Source organism: Oncorhynchus kisutch, linkage group LG29 (genome assembly GCF_002021735.2).
Source record: "Oncorhynchus kisutch isolate 150728-3 linkage group LG29, Okis_V2, whole genome shotgun sequence".
NCBI classification, from domain to species: Eukaryota; Metazoa; Chordata; class Actinopteri; order Salmoniformes; family Salmonidae; genus Oncorhynchus; species Oncorhynchus kisutch.
The window spans coordinates 16,169,566-16,184,179 of NC_034202.2; the positions used below are offsets into that span (position 1 = coordinate 16,169,566).

At 41.7% G+C, this 14,614-nt stretch overlaps 1 protein-coding gene across 1 annotated transcript in view; it reads right to left on the reverse strand.

The window, feature by feature from the left end:
• The window catches only part of LOC109874383 (sarcoplasmic/endoplasmic reticulum calcium ATPase 2), a 42,905-nt gene extending 29,258 nt beyond the window's left edge, over positions 1-13,647 (reverse strand). Inside the window, exons 1-3 of the mRNA XM_020466266.2 lie at positions 12,932-13,647; positions 11,572-11,589; positions 11,387-11,469 (exon numbers count right to left, since the gene is read on the reverse strand). Of these exons, the coding sequence (XP_020321855.1) occupies positions 11,387-11,469; positions 11,572-11,589; positions 12,932-13,049 (219 nt within the window). The 5' untranslated portion in view covers positions 13,050-13,647. The remainder of the gene's footprint in view (positions 1-11,386; positions 11,470-11,571; positions 11,590-12,931) is intronic.
• Between the last annotated feature and the right edge of the window lie 967 nt (positions 13,648-14,614).

The following is a 14,614-nucleotide window of genomic DNA, read 5'->3' on the forward strand; positions in this document are numbered from 1 at the left end:
TGAAGCATCACAAGCACACTAAACTGTCTCAAAGTACATCTGAAACTGCACTGTTTACAAACTATGCAGTGAAATACAGTAACATGCACTTCATAATGAAACCACTAGATGTTAGTGTCACCATTTGTAATGAGTAAATTCACTAGTGCTTTACAAGTCAACGGTCATGTAAAGAAACACTATGTCAAACTCGAAATAAGAGCTTGTTATGACAAGCACACGCTGGCTGTTACGTAATGTTTTCTAACCGAAACCATAATTGAAATTACATCCTTTGGTATAAAACATTAGGAGCACCTGATCTTTCCATGACAGACTGACCAGGTGAATGCCATGATCCCTTATGACACTTGTTAAATCTACTTCAAAATCAGTGTAGAGGAAGGGGAGGAGACAAGGCTTAAAAATCCTTCTTTAACCGAAGACATCAATTGTGTACGTGTGCCATTCAGAGGGTGAATGGGCAAGACAAAATATTGAGGTCCCTTTGAACGGGGTATGGTAGTAGGTGCCAGGCACAACGATTTGAATGTGCCAAGAACTGCAACGCTGCTGGGTTCACACTCCCCATGTGTATCAAGAATGGCCCACCACCCAAAGGACATTCAACCAACTTAACACAACCATGGTAAGCACTGAAGTCAACATGTGCCAGCATCCCTGCGGAACGCCTTTGACTCCTTGTAGAGTCCATGGCCCAGTGAATTGAGGCTGTTCTGAGGGCAGAAGGTGTAACTCAATGTTAGGAAGGTGTTCTAATGTTTCGTACATGTTCGTGTATATTTTAGCTGCAAATGCGGCGATGACTGAAAACGTTCATGCAGGAAAATGCTTGCTGCACTGGTTTTAGTCAAACATTCTAATTTAGCTAGCTAGTAGTAATCTCATCATGAATGCAAGCAAGGCCTAAATTATAGATCTGCACCAACTGTCTTGCTTTTTGCAGATTGAATATTTTGGGAAAACTACATAAGCCCACTAATTTACAGGCAGAGACAGTAAGTGTTATTTTTGTATCAAGGTTGAGTTCACGTCACCAGTCCACTGTTCGTACATAAGTAGCAAAGATTGCTCACTAGCTAGGCTAACTACCTCGCTGGCTAACTTTGAGAACAGGGCTGCTTGGTGAAGTGTACTTTTGATTATTTACTTATTCAAATATGTTGTCGCTGGAAAGCTACTCACTGTCAAACCACCACGCCTACGTCTCGCACGTCGTGACTTACAGATTGAATATCATTCAATGAACAGCTCATAGACCACACTCTCAAGGTAGCCATTGAAAAACTATAAAAATGATCGCAAATGAGCAGACCTGTGTGTATACAATGTTGGTGCTTTATCTGAGGAATGAAGACAGACAAATATTTCCATGAAAAGGTTCATGTCGGCTAATTACAATAAATAAAAAAATTATAACATAATGCTCATTTATTTGAATGGTAAAAATGGTCCGGTATGTACTTCCAGAAAAGGTTGAAATAAAAATGTACAAGCAACTATGCTTGGCCGGTATCCAGATTGTCATACCATACCATATTCGGTAATACCGAAACTGAACACAACGGCTGCTATTGTAAAACGAAGGTTAGCAATGCGAACAAGTACAGCAATGCTAACTAAATACTAATGAGCATTGCAAACATTTTATACAGTTGCTTACCTAAAGTATTTGTAAAGACAGAATTCCCAGCTCATTAAGTTATACAAGAAAAAAAAAATGCTACTCAGCTTGCTCCATGGATGAAACAAATGTAAGACAGCAACGCTCTTGATCCAGGAGTGAATTCTCTGCAGTTACCAAGCAAAACTTGATTTTGGAAGAAGCTAACCACTTAGCTACTAAATTAGCAAACCAAATTCACAACTACAGAGCATTTACCACATTTTAGACAGTTGACTTAAATATTTAGAAGATATGTAGCTGGCAAACATTTTGTTGTGAATTCCATACTGTAACTAGGCTCCGGTCTCTCGTCGTTGTGTGCTTGTAAACAAACACCACATGGCTGGGACTACCAGTAAGCTTCAAATTGAAGCAGGTGAAATGAAGAATACGATCGGATTTCTCTGGAACGTATTGCACAAGTTGAGTGCAGGTATTTACTTAAAAGTAGCTACAAATATTCAAATTCATAAAAAATAAAAAATTCACAAAAGATAGTTTAAAAAAATGTATTGATGGTATTTTAAGGCAATTTCCAAATACCCCGGTGCATGGCAGTAATTGGAGGTTGTATGAAATGTACTTACACTTTTCCCCCCCTTCTTTTATGTTGTTGAAGTGAATGAAGATGGTTGCTCAGCGAAACTCCATATTTAGTGAGTAACAAACATTTTGAGAACGCTTTTAGAGCTGTCTAATGGGAGTTTAAGTCTGGGTTTCCTGGGCGTTAGAAAGGATACGAGTCATACTCATTGTCAACATCTAACGTACAGATACTGGGGCATATTCGAGTGTGTTAACTTCTGTGCAGCATGAGTGGTGAGCTAACATATTGCTTCCCAGTGTTGTAGCAATGAGTAAGTGGTGCACTCAAGCATGAACGGTGCACTCACGCTATATGGGAACATTGCACTGATATTCGTGATCTGCTCAACCAGTATACCATACGAGTTTCATTTGACAGAAGTAATAAACCGTTTGTGTTCTAGTATCGAAAAAGTACCAAACACTAGAGGAGATGAGGTGAGCCAGAGTCAAGAGTCAAGGTAACAGAGCTGGGAGCAATATTGTAAAATCAGGGCAAGGGAATCACTTGGTAACAAGGAGACATTCAATTTGGGTGAAAAATCGCCATTGGACAGTGATCAGGCTCGTCTGGGCTGAAAATGTGGTCAGCACAAGCCCATCAAATAGCTTTTTATCTATACATCTAGGCAAGGGAATACTATTGCAGAGAGCTGTCAGTGGACAAATGCTACCCATCAGCACCTTCTATGAGGACTTCCAGTTACAGAAATCAAATCCAATGTTGAACATATGGCTAGCATGGTAAATAGTATAATCGCCCGTTATGGATGAGAATCATGTAAATAACCGTCTTTACAGTTTAAAAAAGTACACGTATAAGAAAGTGTATTGTGGAACAAACAGCTGACTGAAGATGTGACTGCCGGGCAGTCATGCAGTTCAGTTTGTTCCCACGTAACGGCACCTGTCAGAAGATGATGCACGTTGTAAAGTTAACTCTAACATGACAGTAGCCAGGAGCCATCTGTTTAACAAATCGTGGCACTCATCCCAAAAATGATAATGAATACATTTTATTATTTTAAAATGGGGAACTGCAGCTGTGTGGCAACAATGCAAATTTGTGCTGTGACTAGAGGTCGGACGATTAATTAGGGCCGATTTCAACTTTTCATAACAATCGGAAATTGGTATTTTTTTTACACCTTTGTTTAATCTTTATTTTTACTAGGCAAGTCAGTTAAGAACACATTCTTATTTTCAATGACAGCCTAGGAACATTGGGTTAACTACCTCGTTCAGGGGCAGAACGACAGATTTTTACCTTGTCAGCTCGGGGGATTCAATCTTGCAACCTTACAGTTAATTAGTCCAACGCTCTAACCACCTGATTACATTGCACTCCACGAGGAGCCTGCCAGTTACGCGAATGCAATAGAAGCCAAGGTAAGTTGCTAGCTAGCATTAAACGTATCTTTTAAAAAATAATCAATCATAATCACTAGTTAAGCACACATGGTTGATATTACTAGTTTATCTAGCGTGTCCTGCGTTGCATATAATCTTTGTGGAGCGTATTGTTGCGCCAATGTGTACCTAACCATAAACATCAATACACAGAAGCATATATTTTTAAACCTGCATATTTAGCTAAAAGAAATCCAGGTTAGCAGGCAATATTAACCAGGTGAAATTGTGTCACTTCTCTTGCGTTCATTGCACGCAGAGTCAGTGTATATGCAACAGTTTGGGCTGCCTAATTTGCCAGATTTTTACATAATTATGAAATAGCATTGAAGGTTGTGCAATGTAGCAGGAATATTTACACTTATGGATGCCATCAGTTACATAAAATACGGAACGGTTCCGTATTTCACTGAAAGAATAAACGTTTTGTTTTCAAGATGATAGGTCATTAATATGTTCGAATCCGGAAACTAAGGCTCGTATTTGTGTGTTGTTATGTTATAACTAAGTCTATGATCTGATAGAGCAGTGGTAGGCACCAGCAGGCTCGTAGGCATTCAATCAAACAGCACTTTCGTGCGTTTTGCCAGCAGCTCTGCTGTTTATGACTTCAAGCCGATCAACTCCCGAGATTAGGCAGGTGTAACCAATGTGAAATGGCTAGTAGGTAGCGGGGTGCGCGCTAATAGCATTTCAAACGTCACTCGCTCTGAGACTTGGAGTCGTTGTTCCCCTTGCTCTGCAAGGACCGCGGCTTTTGTGGAGCGATGGGTAACGCTGCTTCGAGGGTGGCTGCTGTCGATGTGTTCCTGGTTCGAGCCCAGGTAGGAGCGAGGAGAGGGACAGAAGCTCAATCACTCCTTTAAATTTATGTGTATTAGGTAGTTATTAGGAAATTGTTAGATTACTTGTTAGATATTAATGCAGTCAGAACTAGAAGCACAAGCATTTCACAACACTCACATTAACCTCTCTGCGCACCGAACCCGGGATTAAATTCAACAACATAGGTGATCGCTACATAAATAGTCATATTACACATTCATGAAAATACAAGTCTCTCACATGGTTCAAAAGCCTAGAATCTTGCTAATCCAACTGCGTTGTCAGATTTAAAAAATGATTTATTGCGAAAGAATACGCTGCGATTATCTGAGCACAGACCCCCATATCAAACTACTTAATTCAGCCAGCACTTGCGTAACAAAATCACAGATTGCATTGAAATAAATAATTTACCTTTGAAGATCTTGCTCTGGTTGCAATCACAAGGCTTATTGTTACACAATGAATGGTCTTTTGTTCGGTTAAATCAATTTTTTATAGCCTAACACTAAACATTTTGTCAACGCTTACCTCGTTGCATTTCGTGTCATTCAATTTTCAACATAACATCCAACGTAAAATAGACAGACTTTCCCTGACTTTATCCAGTCATGTTTGGTTTCCTTGCAATCAACTGTTTGTAACACAACCAAACCTGACGGGTCATTTTGCTGGACGTATTGACCCGGAAAAACCGATTGGAAGACAAGTGAGGAGCCCATTGTGCACCAATTATATGACCACTGTCTCGTTGATTGACTGTCTTTTAACCCAATGACCACTGATCGTCTTGGAATCTAGCTGGGTCGATAGCCAATGAGCAGAGGTAAAAGGAAATATCCCATGATTCTTTGTAAGACAAACCTTTCCATTGAACGCTGGCGTAAGGACCGTTCTTTCGCCATTGCCAATTCTACGGCAAAGGAGCAAAGCTTATTACGCAAGCAGTATTTCGGTGACTTGCATCTCCAGCTGTTTATTTATCCAACATCATGGCAAATAAGTAATGGAAAGCTAATTAAGACTAGATATACAAATGTAGAAACAATTTGAGGAAATTCATTGTGAAAGTGAGACAGATCTCCTTTTGTTCCCAAAATTTTTAGACTCCATTTTGAAGACTGAAACCGAGGCATATTTTAACAGAGAGGACATGGTTTTGGACTGGTAAGTTGCTCTCATGCTAATGCCGTTGTTTGAAATTAATATAAAATATTATTTGTGATTGTTTTGACCTTTTATTTGCAATATATAAAGCTGTAATGAGTAAAGTACACGTTTAGCTAGTCATTGTGAGTGAGGGTCTGTTTGTTTGTATGAGAACGACCGTAGCCTGTCTGTCTGTGTGTGTGTGTGTGTGTATATATATACACACACACACACACTTTTGGCCCTTAGGCACATCCATGCCTGCACAAATATATTTGGGCAGATGAACACTTGTGGCAGGAGCAGAAGGGACAGGGCTTGGTGCAGTGGTGCTGTAGCCAGCAAGCTCCTTGATGCTCCCTATAAATGTAGACTGATTGGAGGAAGCATGCTGGCTGTGTTGAGATGTATGGGTTTGCATTCTACACAATACCATTTTATATAAAATGGGTAAAGTACACATTAGCTAGTCATTGTGAGTGAGGGTCTGTTTGTTTGTATGAGAACGACCGTAGCCTGTGTGTGTGTATATACACTGCTCAAAAAAATAAAGGGAACACTAAAATAACACATCCTAACACATCTGAATGAATGAAATATTTTTATTAAATACTTTTTTCTTTACATAGTTGAATGTGCTGACAACAAAATCACAAATTATCAATGGAAATCAAATTGATCAACCCATGGAGGTCTGGATTTGGAGTCACACTCCAAATGAAAGTGGAAAACCACACTACAGGCTGATCAAACTTTGATGTCCTTAAAACAAGTCAAAATGAGGCTAAGTAGTGTGTGTGGTCTCCACGTGCCTGTATGACCTCCCAACAACGCCTGGGCATGCTCCTGATGAGGTGGCGGATGGTCTCCTGAGGGATCTCCTCCCAGACCTGGACTAAAGCATCCACCAACTCCTGGACAGTCTGTGGTGCAATGTGGCGTTGGTGGATGGAGCGAGACATGATGTCCCAGATGCTCAATTGGATTCAGGTCTGGGGAACGGGCGGGCCTGTCCATAGCATCAATGCCTTCCTCTTGCAGGAACTGCTAACACTCCAGCCACATGAGGTCTAGCATTGTCTTGCATTAGGAGGAACCCAGAGCCAATCGCACCAGCATATGGTCTCACAAGGGGTCTGAGGATCTCATCTCGGTACCTAATGGCAGTCAGGCTACCTCTGGCGAGCACATGGAGGGCTGTGCGCCCCCCCCCAAAGAAATGCCACCCCACACCAAGACTGGCACACAACCAAACCGGTCATGCTGGAGGATGTTGCAGGCAGCAGAACGTTCTCCACGGCGTCTCCAGACTGTCACGACTGTCACATGTGCTCAGTGTGAACCTGCTTTCATTTGTGAAGAGCACAGGGCGCCAGTAGCGAATTTGCCAATCTTGGTGTTCTCTGGCAAATGCCAAACGCCCTGCACGGTGTTGGGCTGTAAGCACAACCCCCACCTGTGGACGTCGGGCACTCATACCACCCTCATGGAGTCTGTTTCTGACCGTTTGAGCAGACACATGCACATTTGTGGCCTGCTGGGGGTCATTTTGCAGGGCTCTGGCAGTGCTCCTCCTTGCACAAAGGCGGAGGTAGCGGTCCTGCTGCTGGGTTGTTGCCCTCCTGCGGCCTCCTCTACGTCTCCTGATGTACTGACCTGTCTCCCGGTAGCGCCTCCATGCTCTGGACACTACGCTGACAGACACAGCAAACCTTCTTGCCACAGCTCGCATTGATGTGCCATCCTGGATGAGCTGCACTACCTGAGCCACATGTGTGGATTGTAAGACTCCGTCTCATGCTACCACTAAAGTGAAAGCACCGCCAGCATTCAAAAGTGACCAAAACATCAGCTGGGAAGCATAGGAACTGAGAAGTGGTCTGTGGTCACCACCTGCAGAACACCCCCAATAAAGGAGTTGTCTTGCTAATTGCCTATCATTTCCACCTGTTGTCTATTCCATTTGCACAACAGCATGTGAAATTTATTGTCAATCATTGCTGCTTCCTAAGTGAACAGTTTGATTTCACAGAAGTGTTATTGACTTGGAGTTACATGTTGTTTAAGTGTTCCCTTTATTTTTTTGAGCAGTGTATATACTTTTGGCCCTTAGGCACATCCATGGCTGCACAAATACATTTGGGCAGATGAACACTTGTGGCAGGAGCAGAAGGGACAACAATACCATTTTAAATCAAATGGTATTGTGTAGAATGCAAACCCATACATCTCAACACAGCCAGCATGCTTCCTCCAATCAGTCTACATTTATAGGGAGCATCAAGGAGCTTGCTGGCTACAGCACCACTGCACCAAGCCCTGTCCCTTCTGCTCCTGGCACAAGTGTTCATCTGCCCAAATATATTTGTGCAGGCATGGATGTGCCTAAGGGCCAAAAGGGCACAGCATGGAGGCGTTGCTGTGTTGTTTGCAAGATGAAGTCTCCGATCACATGCACCACATGCTCAGTGACCCTCTGCTTTACATCAGAAAGAGTCTGCTATGGCATCTGGTATCAGCAGCAGAATATTGTCTAGAGTTTTGGCAAAGTTGGTGGGGTTATATGGCAAAGTGGGTGGGGGCTAGGGTCAGTATGTTATATCTGGAGTACTTTTCCTGTCTTATCCGGTGTCGTGTTAATTTAAGTCTGCTCTCCCTTTCTCTCGGAGGACCTGAGCCCTTGGACCATGCTTCAGGACTACCTGCCACGATGACTCCTTGCTGTCCCCAGTCCACCCGGCCTTGCTGCTGTTCCAGTTTCAACTGTTCTGCCTGCGGCTATGGAAACCTAAACTGTTCATTTTTACTCTTGAGGTGCTGTCCTGTTGCACTCTCTACAACCACTGCACCCTCCACAACCACATCTCCACCCGGCACAGCCAGAAGAGGACTGGCCACCCCTCATAGCCTGGTTCCTCTAGGTTTTTTCCTTTCTAGGGAGTTTTTCCTAGCCACCGTGCTTCTACACCTGCATTGCTTGCTGTTTGGGGTTTAAGGCTGGGGCTATATAAATTGATTTGATTTGATAGAGGACTGGGGTCTTCCAAATATTGAAAGTGCGTAAATAGTTACCCATGTTATTTTGTCAATGTGTATATATTTATTTTTCACCAATAATTTTGTTTTCCCATTTATTTTTCAATATTCTTTTTGGTGAGGGGGGGGGGGGGGGGGGTTAAAATACAATTTTGGTATTTTGTATATAGTTATTTGTTTCAAAATGTATACCTTCACTAAATTTGGCCACCATGGGTACATTTGGGCTACTTGTGTGGGACACCTGGGTGACCTCATGATAAATGTCATGTAGCACACTCATTTTGGAAGTTATCATTCTGAAACTTTGCACAAGTACTGTTGCCCTCAGATTTTTAGCTGAAATTGTCCCCATCATCCTATCTGAATGTTTGTTTTATCTTGTTCATTTTAAAGATGAAAAAAAAAAACGATTTGTATCATTGTTTTATCTAAACCAGATCTATTGTGTGTTATTCTCCTACATTCAATTCACATTTACACAAACTTCAGAGTGTTTTCTTTCAAATGGTACCAAGAATATGCATATCCTTGGTTCTGTGCCTGAGCTATTACAGGCTGTTAGATTTGGGTCTGTCTTCAGGCGGAAATTGCACAAAGGGGGAGAGGTCTAACAGGTTAACCATGTGTATGTTACCAATCAAATTTTATTTTAGCAAGCACATTAGCTAGGCATCTAACTTTCATGCACATTTTACAGCAGCTCAGGCATTCAGGAGCAGAGTAAATGTGTCTTAAATGAAATATATATATTTTTTTGCCATTTGAACGATTATAAAAATGGTGAGTGCGTTCATTTGGCTGACATAACCATCATCCAAAACTCCATGGCCGTCACAGCCCTAGTTGAACATGCTACTGCTAATAACTGTAGTAGTTCAAATTCAAAGCTACGCACAACTCTGTCCTGTTCAGGCACCGTTTCTAGCTAAACGCATTCAGTCCTCCATCTGAACAGCAAGCGACTACTCTTTGAAGTGGTGTTCATTTCCATAAAGTCCTTCTCAGCCACTGAAATCGGAAGCATAAATTTTAACCAGCGCCGTTTGAATGACCAGATTACATAAGAGATCAAATCAATCTGATGAGGCCCAAACATTTTACCTCACAGAAATGACTCAGAAAAATGGAGGGTATAATTGTAGATATACTGACAATTGCACATCTTAAACTAGTCTATACTTCAGGGCTGGAGTGGTAGCCTACCTCACAACAGTGTTCATAAAGGCCACGCTTGATCTTGATTGCAATACAATGCAATGACCACTTCTTTGAGGTTAAATAGCCACACCCTCCCATTCTATTTTGATGTCTCTGACAGTCAATCAATATACAGGGAGGAGATGGCCCAGAGTAGAACTCCTCCTCGAGCAGCAGAGTACACTACAAAGGCCGTGGCATCATTAACTCAGAGCCCAACTAATTAGCCGTGTCAAGCTCTCTGGCATTAACACAGTCAATAATATAATGACAATCATTTTAGCTATGAATAGGGGATTGAAAGCCTCTCACACTGCGCATTAGTAAATGTATTGAGCGTCATGAGTTTGTCCCAATTCAGCAAATCTTCTCCAGAGAATGGGAGAGGCCTCTAAGACTATTTCAGAACAGGGACAGGAGTAACTTGTCCGCTCAATCAGAATCTAGGCCAGAACCAGAAATGTGTCACATAACTTTATCCTCCTCCGAACACAGAGGTACAGCCTATCAAATCAAATGTCAAACATGAACAGCTCAAGCCCGCCCGGGACTTGTTTATGTGATCTGCCTAATACTGGATGTGATTTACAGGCTATATTCCTGACCATCACCATGCGTCCTTGCTGCTGGTGATATTTACAGCAGTGGCATTGAATATCAGCCAACAGCAGTGGATCTCAAAACTCTCCTCAAAGACCCCCAAGCATTCCATGCATTTGATCTATTCCAGAGCTAGCACACCTGATTCAACTTGCCAACTATTCATCAAGCCTGTGACTTCATGAATCAGGTGAACTAGTTGAGGGCTACACTCAAACAAAATTGTGAAACATCTGTGGGTCCCCAAGGAGAGGTTTGAGAACCACTGAGCTACGGGAAGGGGTAAACACCCCTACTCTTATGATAAGTGCCATGGGATCTTTAATGACCAGAGTCAGGACACCCGTTTTATGTCCCATCCGAAAGACTGCATCCTACACAATGCCCTGGAGCATTGGGACATTTCTTTTTTAGAACAGGGACCCATCCAGGGACCAACCAGGACTACACACACCCCTCATTCCAATACTGTAACCTAAGACATAATGACATACAAGTAGGAGCATTAACCAATTATTCCTATAGTACTGGTCAAATGCAAAGTCATTATATTTTTCACCAGAATAAAGTCAGATTATATAGAAATCCATCATGAGGTTGGAGCTGTGGGCACCAGGCCTAATGAAAACTTAGGGGCTTGCATTTTCTAAATGGTGGCACACTCAATGTGGATCTACCATTTGTCTACCAATCGCTCAGCGCGTTGACATTTTCTGTGCAATTCTACATGTAAAATCCATTCACAAGTACTCTCTGCAGGCAAATGCCATTGGTGTATGAACCCTAAAGAAAACCCTATTGAGTATGGTCTGCCTTATAGGAGATTTGCACATGCCCCCAATTATTTTCATACTTGGACAGATATGAAACTTACTATGATCCTCATGTGCTGGAATTGGGTCATGTTATACTTACAAAAGATATGCAGGCCGCAAGAAGAAGAATCCTCACAAGCAGATCTTCAAACTGTTCAACCACCAGTTCCCATAAAGATTTTCCTAAGAGAACAAAATAGAGCTTTTGATAGCATCCAAATAATGGGATACCTTCAAATGTGGCATTGAAGAAGTAAACTGAACAAAAAGAAACAACTTGCTTACCCTCCTCAGCAGGCAATTCTGCGAATCATCCAAGGGACACGACACCGAAAATAGAGAACAGTGAGAGAAATGTTACTTGAAACACTCGTTATGCCACTTCAATACCAAAGTCACAGGTTAGAACTTACGCAGCAGGTTAGGATAAGGGTTAGTGAAAATGCTCTGGGAACCTGCTACGAAAACCACTGAATCAAAGTAGCGTGTAAAGAGAGTGTCCCGGAATGTTAGGACAGAATTAGCTAGCTGGGCTTCTCAACCATATGTGCAATGGCTTCAGAAAGTATCAGCCTTAAATATTTCACTTCTTGTTGTGTTACAAACTGAATTGAAAATGTATTAAACCGATCTCACCCATCTCCACACAATACACCATAATAACAAAGTGAAAACTAGTTTTAAATATTTTGCCATTGAATTGAAAATTAAATTCAGAAATATCTACATTAACATAGGTATTCACACAGAGTCAATACGTTAGAGTCACCTTTGGCAGCGATTACAGTCTAAGAGCTTCGCCCACTTGGCCTTGTGTTTTAGGTTATTATCCTGCTGAAAGGTGAATTTGTCTTCCAGTGTCTGTTGGAAAGCAGACTGAGCCAGGTTTCCCTGTAGGATTTTGCCTGTGCTTAACTTTATTCTGGGTTTTTTTTATTATAAAAAAAAAAAACTCTGGTCCTTGCCGTTGACAAGCATGCCCACAACATGACGCAGCCATGCTTGATAATATGAAGTGTTACTCAGTAATGTGTTGGTTTTGCCCCAAATATAACTTTCTATTCACTACATCTTTGCCAAATGTTTTGCAGTTTTACTTTGGTGCCTTATTGCAAACAGGATGCATTTTTTTTTTATATTGGTATTCTGTACAGGCTTCCGTTACACTCTATAATTAAGTTTGTGCTGTGGAGTAACTACAATGTTAAAGCCATCCTCAGTTCTTTCACAGCCATTAAACGCAAGTCTCAAGCGGTGTGAATACTTTATCTAGGCATTGATACGATGTACATCTTGGAGTTGCGAAAAACTCACCTTAACATGAACGTTTTCCGGGAAAAAAAAATCAAAAGGGAAATTACATCTAGATAGACGTGGACTAGGTAACTAAACATAGCTAAGAAATAGTAATGTAACATCGTTTATAATCGGCAGATCATTACAAAATGTGCAGCATTTCGTTTCAGTTTACAGAAATCATTTCAGTTTTTTTTTAACACAGTCATCGTCAGCCTGAACATGCTCGTGACGTCAGCAGTATTTTTTCAAGCATGCCGGTTGCTTAAGAATGCTAGCTAGCTAACAGGCCGTGCACCGTGTTGCCAGGCAAGGGATATCACATTTCAAAAACATGTTAGTTACTCACCATTAGGTCCCCATTTTTCCCGCTGCCTCTTCACTTGGTCTACACCTAGACCTGTGCTTTCGTTCACGTTGAAATTACTGTAAACTTCCTCCACCGTCTTTGTGTGAGCGTTCTCCATGGTGAGTAGCCGCTCGAGGAAACACTAGCTAACTTAGCCGCTTACGTTAGCTGGACAGCTATCTAGATAGTTAATTGAAGAAACCTCAAGAACCCCACTGATTCTTCACTTATTTTGCGTCTTCCCCCAACTCACGCTGCCGAAAATGCAGAACAATCTCGAAATGTATGTTATTCCAAAAACGTCTGTAGCTAACTTAATAACCTCACATGCAGTCAAAAAAAAAACTGGCTAGTGTAATGACTGCGTTAGCCCTCCTCCCCACTTGTTACGAGAGCAATGCCTTACCCCCTCAAACTCCCCGGTTACAACGTTCCAGGCACAACAATGACATATGGATAATTCATAGCTACCACCATCAAAACTATTTCATTTTAACGGAGCAATAACTTAAGAAGACATGCGTAGTAAGTTAGTGCAAGACGGCAGGTCTGAAAGTCCTGCCTTGGTGGATGTCCGCAGTCTATTCCTTCTTGTGTGCTGCCGCGGTTTCACTACTATCACCATCAGCACCAATCGCATTTGTCCGCTACCAGTTCGCATGCTCGGAATACTGCGCTCGGTGTCCGCATGTGGAATGCGCTTATTGGCTGGAGAGACTCCGGAAATCCCTTTTTCTTCCAGATCTTTCTCCGGTGTCTCTGATCAGCTGACTCTCCTCAAATAAATAAATATATATTACAGCCCATTCAAATAAAGTATGTGGTATTATTGAGCGCATTATTAATATAACAGTAATATTTTAAAGAGCTAGTAAAAACTAGATTATCTGTAAAGTCTTGGCATATCACTTGAACAGAGGGGGGGAAAACACAAGTAGATAGGTTTATACGTGTCTATGTAATTTAGGGATTTAAGAAAAGTGAACATCTTATGCTGAATGCTCTTTCTTTTCTTGATTTAGCATAGCCCACTACAACTGACAGCTAGTATGAATCCAAACACAAGTGTACTAAGGTCAGCAAGACACAAATTAATAATACTATCAAAATCAAATTTGCTCAACCCATTTGATAAGAGCTCAGTTGAAAATTCATGTTATGTTGGAGAGCAGACCTGGGTTGTGAGCTATGATTCAGATAGGTCCGTTTTCTATTGTCTGTACAGGATGGTTGCATTGGTGGACACCAGCATGACATTGTGGGATGAATGGGCTTCTGGATGTCAATGGCATCTTCAGTGTTTTCATAATAGCTTGGTCCAGATTATTTAGGAGAATTTGTGAGAATCTCTCAACGCTGCCTGAAGAAGATGCTTGTAGTTGAAACGCGTTGCAGTTGTATGTCCTGATGTTCCGTAAACCATGGGCTGATCTGCTCCTACTTACAGTATATGTATTCTTTGTCAATGTTATCTGTAAATATTTAACAAAGTGTTCTGCATCGTACTGGCCGCCTACTTGTTTTCTTTCTTGAGAATCCCTCTAAAGAGTCCCCTATTCCCTATAAATTAACAAAAATGTAAACCGTGGACTCTGCTCATGTGAATCATTGACCTGTCACTTCTCCCTCACTCACAATAGTTGTTCTGTCAATCCTGGACATGAGAGGCTGCCTCCTCCATTC